Here is a 12218-nt window from a genome sequence, read left to right on the forward strand (position 1 = left end):
ATATGTTGATACAAAAATAAGTATCACTTGCGTAATAAGAAGATAGTAATAGGTAATTAGCAACGGATAATCTAAAATTAGAGATAATTATAGAGTTTACAAGTTTCGTTTAAAAGGAACATCATCGTACTATCATTAGTGTTCAAGTAATCAAGTATAAACTATATATCTTTTTACTCCGAACATCCCTATATTGTACTTTTAAATCTTGCTCCTACGTATATAAATATTAAAGTTTGATGTCACAAGCGCTAATTCAACGTGTTGTTGCTATTTAGGATTCATATGTGGTAACCAAACACAACAACAACCATTATACCTTTCATCCATAGTGTAGTTACATGCATGGTCTAGTAAGAGTGGGATGCAGACAAACGTTATCTTTATTTCCGAGGATACAAAAGCTGCTTTCTTAGATTAGGTATCCAAAACACATGTTAATTTTATATGTAAAAACTTGATTTATAAATTTCAAAAAATAGTATGAATAACCAAATATTAATTTCTTTATGCATGTTCCTTTCTACATAAATAGTCAACTCTTAAGCTTCTATACTTTATGTGTTAGTTACTTAAGTCGTCATAATACATTTTAGTTAATAAATTCGTAATAAATTAAGAAAGGTCCGTACATGACTTTCTAAAGTCTAAACCCATTGGTTTTAGTTTATTGCATACTCTAGATTTTGACCGAAATTAAATATATACATGAACATTTAATAAATTCTCATTTAAAAAACTTTCATACCTAATCTCATATCTTACTCTTTAAAAATGTACTTTAAATCAGACATAATTAGATAAGTTGTTTTTCAGTTCAATAACATGAGGGTGATGGTTAATGTTTTGGATCATGGTCTCAAGTTTGAAACTTTACTCAAGAGAGTATTCCCACTGTGACGGGTTTCTTTCTTGATGGTGTTCTTGGGTGAGTCAGGAATGAAGTGTTAAATCAGTATAGACAGGTCATGTTGCATCTCAGAAAAACTCACCTGAGTATTGGAAGTGGTTTCAAACACAGTTAAAAGAAAAAAAAGACATAATCAGGTAATCTCGTATTCCGGTTTAGCGCAATCCATTTAATCCTGATTTATAGTTATTTACTTTCCATCTACTTAAATATTGTAAACTTGACTATATACAAAAGCTAAATTAAAACATAACTCCATTAGAAGTTAATATGCATCAAGCTCATACTTCTCTCTATATGTTAATTTACTAATTTCTCATCAGTGACGATACATAAGTTTTCCTTAGTGTGCAAAAAATGGGTCAATAGAAACAAATCACCGTTTAGAAGATTGTGAAGTAGACGTTACGTTATATGGGATAAGATTATATACTACACCCTTATTATAAGTACTATTATTATAGTTGAGTTAAAAATACATATTGAAATCATGACAATGAAATCTGGGAGAGGTTTAAAGTGTGGTGAGAGGTTTAAAGTGTTAGGTTGAACTACCTTCTCATACCCGTCATCCTTTTTTTAAAAAAATCACAAAAACTTATCATACACTTCCTTGGAAAATCATTAATTTTTAAAAGGTTTATTGGATTTTAATAATCCGTATTGACTGGTGTTGATCGATAATAATCCATATTCATTTGGCGGTCCCAAATTTCAAAAGTTGGCCCCCAATGGTCTCCGTTAAAAAGGACTTAACGACGTTATATTTTTTTTTCCAAATTTTAAACTAATTTTTAGGGCTTTTGATAGGAAGGAGAATACGAATCGACTGATGTAAATCTTAACTCGAAACAGTGATTCAAACGACTTGATTTTTGCTTCAATACGTGTGTTTGAACTTTCAATTAACAAAACTTAAGTCGTTTGGATCACTGTTTTGAGTACGGATGAGCACAGTACCGTACCGGTACCGGTACCGAAACCCCGATCCCAAATTTCGCTAATTCTTGGTACCTGTACCGAAATTTTCGGTTCGGTACCGGTACCGGGACGATACCGGGAATATACCGGTACTGAAGGTAAAAAATCGGGAAATACTGGTACCGTACTGATCCTGAAACTTATAACTTTGGTACCGATTCAGTACCGATTTCGGTACCCGGTACCGGTACCAATCGGTAGCGGTACCGATTTTGCTCATCCCTAGTTTTGAGTTAAGTTTTACATCAATTGATTCGTTTTCTTCTTTCTATCAAAAGCCCTAAAAATTAGTTTAAAATTCGGAAAAAATTATAATGTCGTTAAGTCATTTATAATGGAAGACCACCATGGGTCAACCTTAAGAAATTTGGTACCGCTAGTGACGATAAAATGAAAAAGAATTATTGTTGGCTAATACCAGATAATAAGTATTATTAAAATCCAATAACCTTTTAAAAAGGTTTTATAAAAAAAAAGCTTTGTAAAATACTCTTTTAAAAAAATGTAACAATATTAAAAAAAGAACTAAAAAGATGTTTTATAGAAATATAAAATAGAAATTTTTGAAAGATTAATGAAAATTTTTGCAAAAAATTAAAACGTTTTTAAAAAGTACATATAAAATGATTCTTTAATAAGAAGAAACTTTTGAAAAATTTTGTTAAAAAACATATCTGAAAACTTCCAAAATCGCTTTAATAGGTCACTTTCTCTAACCAGTATTATACATTTTTTATGCCTTCATATTCAGAATAAATCTATTATAAACTTCATATTCATAATAAATTCTGTTATCACATCCATATCAACATTCGAAAAAGAAGCAACTTCAGTATACATTTTTTTTTTCATAACAACAAACAATATGTCAATATTTATGGATAATTAAGCAATTTCAAATACATTATCACACTTATATTACTCGTAGCAGTCTAACGCTTTCAGATAAGAGACTTTTGAATAAGTTTAGGAGAAGACAGTTTCCCGTTCCACTTTGTTTTGCAGTGACGATCAACAAAAGTCAAAGTCAATTTCTAAAAAGAGTTGACATATACTAGAAAGACTCAATTTTTACACATAGTCAACTTTATATAGCTTTATTAAAAGTGAAAGTAGAAACGAGCTTAAAATTCTTATTTTAGATAAACTATTTAAAGTTATAAACGAAAAACAAATATGGGTTATAAGGAATTATTTTGTAGTTTACAAGTTTATGTTTTAAAGTTTAAAATTTTGTCTGTAAACATTTTACTATTTAATGTCATTTTTGTATGTTTGAAATTATATACGTGTTTAATCTATGATCTTTATATTTTCACCTGTGTCATACAAGGATCAATAACATAGTTCAGAATAAATCTATTATAAACTTCATTTTCATAATAAATTATGTTAACACATACACATCAACAATCCAAAAACAAGCAACTTCAGTATACATTTTTTTTGGTCATAACAACAAACAATATTTCGTTCCAAAATAAAATAAACATCAAACCAACATGAAATTATGCATATCGACACATTAAATTTGAAGGTAATCAGAATTTATGGGCTTGAACATGTGATTGGCATGGGACTCAATGTAGTTCATTTGTTTCACTGGCAAATGCATGTAGACAACCCAATCATTATGATTGGTTGGATTAGGTAATGTCATCACATAGCAGTCTTGCCTGCCATATGGGACATGACATGATCCAAACACCACTTTGCCCCACCCGAAAACCATCTTGTCCATGATGTGAAATCGTGTTCCTGATGACACCATCACTGACATTTCTTTGCTAGCAAATGCAATTGCTACTAGTGGCTTTGTGCGACGTTCTTCCACCCAGTCTATTACGTCCAAGAAATGATCTTTTGTGATGGCTGTCTGCAAGAACTCGTGAACATCCGTAGCTATATTGCTTAATGACATCTCCTTCAACTCCTAATGTTTCAAATCAAAGTGAATTAGGTTATCCATCATTAAAATGCATACCATCATATAGGTGGTTAAGAAAACATGATATATATCACTAATACTTTACAAGCAAATTAACTCTTAAACGAGTTCATTAAGTACCTCGGCTCTTTTCAATCCAGATGGCATTGATAAAACATTGCCAAAGTGAGAAGTCATTAGTTTTTCTTTCTCTTCTCCATCTCCCTCACTCAACCTACTCTGTCCATCTACCGCTAGAGCCACATTACACATTTTATTGTGATTTCCCGAGTCTTCCATGCTCAATGCAACTATCTTCCACAAGAAAGAAGTGAATGCCTCTAGTTTTGAGCTCCTTCGGCCATTCTCACTTGCCAACAATTGTAGTTTGTTAAGTTGCTCTACCTCAATGTAATATACACGGTTAATGAGTTCGTGGTCACTATTTACATCGTTTTCGTCATGGTTTGGCTTTGTTGGTGGTTCAAATAAAGCAAACACGTCGTTGATTGATGATGAATAAGTGGTTGGGCTCCTTGGATTGAGAATGGACCTATTAAAAGTGGGTATCATAGATGGGGTTTCAGATCGAGCTAAGTCCGCCCATGATGAAATAAACATGTTGGCTGAGTATCCGTCAGCTGCCCGATGATCAAACATGCATCCTATCACTATACCTCCACATTTTAACTCGGTAACCTGTATTTTATGATAGACAATGCTATTATAATAAGTTGATTCGATTTATATTCATATACTTAATATGAAGTAACTAGATACAATTACATGGTATAAACGTTGACTATTAAAACATTTGAATATTTGATAAATGATCATATGGGCCACGTTGTTACTATAAAACTGTTGGCTATATCAACTTTTTGGATTTTTAATGTCAAATAATCATAACATGACCGACAGTCCGACACATACATATTCGGATATATAAGAGGGTGTCTGGTGTCCCTAGTAGGACCCAATAACAAACATACATGAGTCGTTGTATTGTTTGTAGATATGTAGACTATTCATCACCGTCACAAACCAACTTAAACTGACCTTTCATTAAAAGACTAATTTCTCGAACTCAATCCGACTTTTTTACTTTCTTTCACCTGAACAATCAAACTCAATCCGACAAACTCAATTCGACTTTTTTACTTTCTTTCACCTAAACAATCAAACTCAATCCGACTTTTTACTCCGGCCAACACAAACCATTTGTTAAAGAAATATGATTAATAATCATTGCATACTATATAAAAAACGTTAGAAATACTAAAAAGGACACATGAAAAAATTATAATATTAACATGCAGAATCTCTTGTGCTTGCAATTGAACACATACTTTATAATTTTACATATTTAAAATAAAAAAGTTGTTTGTCTTATTAAGAGCACTCTCGACATCTCCTCTATAATTATGTTAGGAAGTTCTTTAAAAATTTTTAGAGGATGTTATGTGGTTGTGAGTGGAGATGAGGGAAAATTTTAAAGAAATAGGTAATTTTGAGTAAATTTAAAAAGAACATTGTTCATCCTCTATTAATTTTTTTAATATATTTGAAAGTGATTGTAAGTGAATGAAATATAAAGATTACTGATAAAGATGTAAAAAAAATATGTAATCATATATGAGAAAAATAATATAGTGTTTTTTAGTGTAACTAAAGATATAGAGATAGAGAATCTGCCGAGAATGCCCTAACAAGTGGCGACCGGTTGCAAATGAAACTCATGATAGTTGATCGTATATAGCTCGTAGCGAAACACATATAGCGGTTGGACTAACCATCCCAACAAATATCTCACTCTGTCTAAGGTTTAAACTAGTTTCCCCAAATTTAATGAACTTCGGATCTTAGTTTATTTATTTTTTTTATTCTAAATCATGTGAAAACCATGATTTACTTTAATAACATAATATAATATAAATTAGCTATTCAGTTTCGGGTTTAATGTATAGTTAAGATACTTATGTTGTAAGTTTAAAACTATTGGATGCATGTCGATAAAAATTGACGTTTTACAGAGACAAAGTCTATTAAACATGTAAGCTGTTGGTTTCTGAGTCTCGGGAACTAAAAGAAATTTAAAAACATATATTGCAACATAGTTAGTAATAATTAGAAATTACCTGGATGGCAAGCACCCCATGCAGCTTCTTGGGTACTAATTTACCTTCAATGCTCTCATCAGGATTATACAAATTGAGTTCCTTAAGCTCCACGTCCGCAACGGCTTCAATGAAGTCCACACCATGGTTATTGCAACGAAACTGATTCTCTCCAACCGCTTCATTCCACAGGATCTCGCCAGCGAGCGGATAGTACAACGTAAGAGCTCGAGATAACGAATCTTTAAGGGTTTTCAGAATGTCGGGGAAATCGCCATGTGCCGGTTTCTTGTAGCAAAAGAAAGAACCAACATCAAAAGGTGGCACAAGCAGTGGCGGACCCAGGATTTTTTGTCAAGGGGTCCCAACTTTTTCGGTTTACAAAATTTTCAGGTCGGTCGTTATTCGGGTCGGGTCGAGACGAGTAACATAATAAAACACGGAAATATGGTGTCATTGGAAACGAGTAAGTAGAAAGAATCTAGATTAGAAACTAGATAGAACATACATTTTTAATTCATTTTTATTCATACTCGAAAAACATAAACATAAGCTATATATATATATATATATATATATATATATATATATATATATATATATATGGTCTTACATAATAAGATAATTAATAAAAGAATATGTAAAACCCATGTTGTTATTATATATGTTGGATGGTGACAATGACTATATGAGAAAAACTAAAAAAAACACAAATACCCTAACTAAATAACTAATATTGAGTAGGATATAAAAAAACAACAAAAACTGAGTATGGAAAGGCTTGAACCTGCAACCTCTCAAAGAAAAAACAAGGGAATTTCCACTATACTAGTTTAGCCTTAATAGTATGGGTTCCAAGTATTAATTTTTATGGGGTCCTTACAAAATTTAGTATATCGTCTCTAAGTATTTTTTAAAAAACATTGGTGTCCCGGGACACCAATGGGACCTATGTAGGTCCGCCCCTGGGCACAAGCAAGTCTAGGTTTGTAAAGGGTAACCAATGGTCAGTCCATGGTTCTTCTGCATGCACCACTACTTTGTCAATCACCTTCACAAAGAAATAGTTACCATCACTGCCCATGTTTTGAAAATTGAAGATAAGAATTGAAAGAGATATGAATATGATTTAGAAAGGGATGCAGGTTGGTATTAGCAAATGTGAAGGTATATATAGTAGTCACATTTCCGTGTGGAAGGTCCCTTGATAGGTTCGAATCATTGTCATTGTTAATTTAACTTATATTATTACTTATAAAAACTAAGCATTCATATTATATAAAGCTACTTGACATATTAATATTCCTTTCCCTAGGTTGACTAATTCTGTGCGTGACATATTAAATATTCATTCATGAAGAAGCACGAATGTAAACTCGGATAGGTTAGACCGATCATTCCACAGAATACGGGTCAAGTAACATATAATACGTCGATATGAGTAAAAGCTCAACAAGCCCAGTGACGGAAACCTGCAAAACAGAACACCGTGAGCTAGTTACGCGAAGGACAAGAGTGAGAGTCTTCCCGTAACCACTCTTTGGCGTGAGAATAAGTACCGTTCTTAGAGAAAGAAAGTAATTAGCGTGATTGATGTAATACGTGAAGTGTGAATGAATACCTCATGATGATGAAAGGAGTATTTATAGCCGGTGGTTAGGGGGATATTATTGTTACATATGTCCCTTTCTAGAAGATTTTTTTTGTAACAAACCGAACACATGTCCGCTCTTGATAGGGTGATACAACTGGCCATGTGCACGGTTATAACAGTCTTGCCAGCTGTCATCCTTTGATTGTTTACTATATCAAATTTCCTTCAAGAAAGGATCTTTACGTAAATCTTTTAAAAGGGAGTTGGTTACAACGGAATTGCTGATTTCACTCTTCTGTCATATCGCACCTGATGAGAATGTCTTGCGGGTGACTTCTGAGGAAGTCTTAAGTAGCCCGTGGATGGTCTTTGGAGCTTTTCATCATCCTTCCTCTGACTTGAGTTATACGGGTGATGGAGGTGTTCTGCTGGTGACTGTTAAGGAAGTCCTGAATGACCCGCGAATGATCTTTTATGACTATTTGGATAATTTCACTACCTTACCTCTATAATTTGATAGTTGATGTGGTAATTTCCTCTTTACAAAGTACAAAGTACATGGTAATTTCATCACAACTAAATTCTTTGTCAGGTTTAAAAAAGAAATAAAAAAAATTCCACACATTTTTGCTATTAACATTTAACAAAATAATTTATTAATAATCATGGTCATATAAAAATTTTTATCACCATCCAATAGTTTTAAACTTTAAACTTAAATGGTACGTGACTTGGTCGACATTATTTCCCTAGATTTATCCATTTTGTCTTACCGATTGTCAATTCTATATGTTTGTATGCATAGTAATTAATTAGTTAATTATGTTAGTTGTCTTATGCTTAGGTTGTGACCATTTCAATTGCGAATTGTTTATTATTGATCCGATATGCTTTAGTTCGATTATATATCAACTATTAATATACATTATTTTGAACAAGTTTCAGTATTAAGTATAATTTTCTTTGGTTAGACATTTTGTAAATCGTGTTGCTTTACATGATAAACTATAGGATAATTGCAGGAGCAACACTTGGTGTCTATTTAAGTTGTTGAGAGGTCTAAAAAGACTTTTCTTACATTATATAAATGACTTCTTTTTCTTTTTTTTTATAAAATTTACTTTAACAAGTTAATCATACTATAGCAACATGACTAACACCATATATATATATATATATATATATATATATATATATATATATATATATATATATATTTGGATTACCAACCTCCTCTTCTTTGTAATGGAAGCAACAAATTCAAGCATAGATGAAGAGCTAGCAAAACTCAACAAAGAAGATCATAGAAGAACGATCTTATATTGAATGATTAATTCTACAAATGATTTCTCACTCAATATAATCAAAACACCGCTCTTCTTTTATTATGTCTTGTTATCTTTAAGTACAAGGATATTTATACTGAATAACGAGAATATTGCAGTGGGTCATTTTCTAACGCCTTGATAGTGACCGACCTTCACTTATTGGAGGGGATTTCTTCATATTTCTTTTGCCATTGCCTTGTCACCCTAGGTGATTCTTCTGTTGGTAACCTTTTTATTTTTTTTAGGCATGATCTCGTGTATGCTAGCCTACGAAAAGGTATCCTGCGTCGTCAATAGTCGAATCCACATAAATAAATAAATAATCAAATCCGCCAAAAATTGTTTGTTGATAATCCAATATAATCGAAGTTTTATATAATTTACTATAAAACGATTACAATAAAGTGGCAGGCAAACGGGCAACAAGCTGCGCCGCAACCCCCTTTTGAACAGCAAAGCCAATCCTGCTAAAAACGAAGCTTTGAGACCTAGAAGCTGAAGAGGTTCCGTGTATGACGCGCTGAACCCTACTCAAAAATTTCACAGCCTCTGGAGCCAGAAAACCAAATGTATCAAAGGCAAATGGTAGAAAGACATGTTGATTATCTAAACAAGCTTTCTCGTGTTTAACAACTTTGCCCGATTCAGCCTTCAACGCAGCCTGACCCACAACAAACCCACGGTCCCTGAGCCCAACAAGAGGAGACACTCCTGTAAGATCCACACAGGCGTGTTTCCCCCCTGCCCACCCGAACACAAGAATATCAGCTGGTCGTAAAGTAGACCTCCCTTCAATAGGATCCGTGAGAAAGTTAACAGGGGCCTCCTTTTTAGCAGAAATCCCTGCCCGTTTAAGAACATCACACAGAACATCCCTAACCAGATCATGTCTGTATTTAAAGCCAGACAATTCTTTGCAATGCACCGCATGGTCACCAAAAGAATCCAAACAGACCTTGCGACAAATTGGGCAAGGTTCATCCAATATATAAAATAAAAATTAGCAGTAGATATAATATCATTTGGTGTGAGAGGAATGATAAAATCTTTAATATGGACGATATCGGCTATAAAAACAATGGAAGAAATCAAGGCAACATTTTTCTTTTATTTTCCTTTTCTTTTGAAGTGTCAAATAGTGTAGTTTTTCCATTTTGTTCATTCTTTATTATTATTTTTTTTATTTATGTTTTATGTCAGTTTCATTTAAGCTTCTTGCTAGTACTTTATTAAGTAAAACAATGTTTCGACCCCGTTAAAGATATATATCATTTCCACTTATCCAACATTAATTCGTTACTTATTTTGTTAAAGCAAATTCCCAAGTTGATCGACAATGTATTCTATAGATGATTTTGTTTGTCATGAAAGTTATGTTTTTTGATTATCCTAAAAACCATTGTTTTATTGGTTGATTACTTGATTCATCATTCATGTTACATGTCTCGTAATTTAAGTATTAGTTTGACATTTTGTAAATATTCTTTGACCATATCAATTACGGATAGTTTACCATTAATCAAATATTCGTTGATTGATTGTTTATCAACTATTAATACATTGATGAACAACTTACAATTTAAGTATTAGTTTGACATTTTGTAAATAATGTTGCTTTACTTGACAAAATTATTGATAGTTGCAGGTTGTTTAATGGAAAGTTTTAAAAATTTAAACAAATAGCTGGAAAAACTCATAACATGATCTGCAACAAAAAGATCTCTTTTGGTTGTGGTACCTCACCACAGATATGGAAAACTAACCCACAAATTTTTCATGAAGTCCGTTGGACTAATATTTTATAGTTCATTCACCTAACTGCTTACCTAGATCAAACAGTGAATTAACTGAAAGCAAACTTAAACAATTAGAAACATGCTTACATGAAACGCAATCAAAAACCAGAAATTAGAGTTCATGACAACACGAGTAAGACACAAATACACAACCTATACGGTAAATAAACACAATTAACGAAGAATTAGATGATTGTTGTAATCTTAATACCTGTGTTGATTGTAAACAGAAACAGGAATCAATGCTTTTGTCCCTAGATTTTCCTGCCAACAATTAATGCTTTTTTAAATAATAATATATGAGTTTAAGATGGATATTTACCTCACAAAAATTTGAATAGGAGCTATTGGAGAAGGTTTTCCCAAAACTTTTGGTAATATATAATACTATAAAGTTTTAACCTCCTCCACCTCTAAATCCAGTAATTTGAGGTCCCAAAAGTGTATGTAGCTTCAACCTACAACAGAAATATATTATCACACTTCCATTGACCTAATCGACCTTGTTAGGCAGCGACTCCATTGACCTTGTTAGGCAGTGGCTCCATTGACCTAATCGACCAGCGGCTTTAGGGTTTGAGAGAGGGAGAAAGAGAACCCGTGAGTAGCACAAAGGAACACAAATACTTTGCAAGTCATCACTCGAAGAGCTGCAATGATTAAGCCACAAAATCAATCAAAGGTTTGGGGCAGATGGATGAATTAAGCTTGGATCGTAGATATTAATTAGTTAAGACCCGTGATTTAGTTATTCGGGTCAAACCGATGAGAGTTCACTATTCAAAAATCGAGCAATATGGTGGCTTCCATAAAAAGGAGGAGCGACCACATCGCGACACCTAGAATTTTTTGGTCTTCGTTTATATATATTATAGATTAATATACATTTGTTTATTTTTTATTAACGAATTTATCACGAGTTGATCAATAAACTATGATTAAAAAATGGATCAACCTTTTTTGCAGTTAAGAAATTTTGTTTTCGTTTCACATCATAATAAGTTTATTACTCGTTTTGCGTATTGTATGGTCCTTTGAATATATATAATATGCTCCTTTGAATATTTCCTTTCTTCACCGGCCGGTTAGAATTTTCATTAATATTTTGATCTTGATATGTTTTTCATCCTGTTAATTTGGAGAAGGTTAAAATTCTTTTACTAAAGTTTTTAATTTGTTTTTACAACCATAATCATTTTCTCTCTTTATTTATTCAATCTTTTAATTAATATGCTTAAGTTGGTTCTATTTTTAAAACTATTCAAAATGAACCAACAAAACTAAATGAGACAACTTAAGAAGACCAACATACTATCAATATTTTAGATATCCATGATCGATGTTCGTTAGTTCAACATGCAAATAAAACTTATAATACAAATATACAATGAATCAAAATGTTTGTCTACCAATATTGTACACATATAGTTTTTTACACCTAACAATCTTTTTGTTTGTATATAAAAAAAATTATATCACAATGCACCGATTTCTTTAAGAACTTTCGGTATAGAAGTGAGCAAGAAAAGTACACACTTCAAGGAAGTTTATTTGATACAACTAAA

At 32.3% G+C, this 12218-nt stretch overlaps 1 protein-coding gene across 1 annotated transcript; it reads right to left on the reverse strand.

The window, feature by feature from the left end:
* Window positions 1-3299: 3299 nt before the first annotated feature.
* LOC143615804 (coniferyl alcohol acyltransferase-like) lies at window positions 3300-7142 on the reverse strand. Its single transcript, XM_077088830.1, has 4 exons — window positions 6915-7142; window positions 5957-6268; window positions 3960-4517; window positions 3300-3824 (listed from the first exon to the last, which is right to left on the reverse strand). The coding sequence occupies exons 1-4, from the start codon at window positions 7017-7019 to the stop codon at window positions 3417-3419; spliced, it is 1383 nt and encodes a 460-aa protein (XP_076944945.1). The 5' UTR covers window positions 7020-7142; the 3' UTR covers window positions 3300-3416.
* Between the last annotated feature and the right edge of the window lie 5076 nt (window positions 7143-12218).

Source organism: Bidens hawaiensis, unplaced genomic scaffold, assembly GCF_021521415.1.
Source record: "Bidens hawaiensis isolate Kalapana, Puna unplaced genomic scaffold, B.hawaiensis_p1.1 tig00044352_1, whole genome shotgun sequence".
Lineage (NCBI taxonomy): Eukaryota > Viridiplantae > Streptophyta > Magnoliopsida > Asterales > Asteraceae > Bidens > Bidens hawaiensis.

Bases quoted from the DNA above. Each gene is read 5' to 3' on its own strand.
- LOC143615804 (XM_077088830.1), bottom strand. From the start codon at position 7,019: ATGGGCAGTGATGGTAACTATTTCTTTGTGAAGGTGATTGACAAAGTA. The intron at 6,269-6,914 runs TTGCTTGTGCCC...CTGGGTCCGCCA, and splicing joins TACCCTTTACAAACCTAGAC to CTGCTTGTGCCACCTTTTGA. The intron at 3,825-3,959 runs GTACTTAATGAA...TTGAAACATTAG, and splicing joins CTGGATTGAAAAGAGCCGAG to GAGTTGAAGGAGATGTCATT.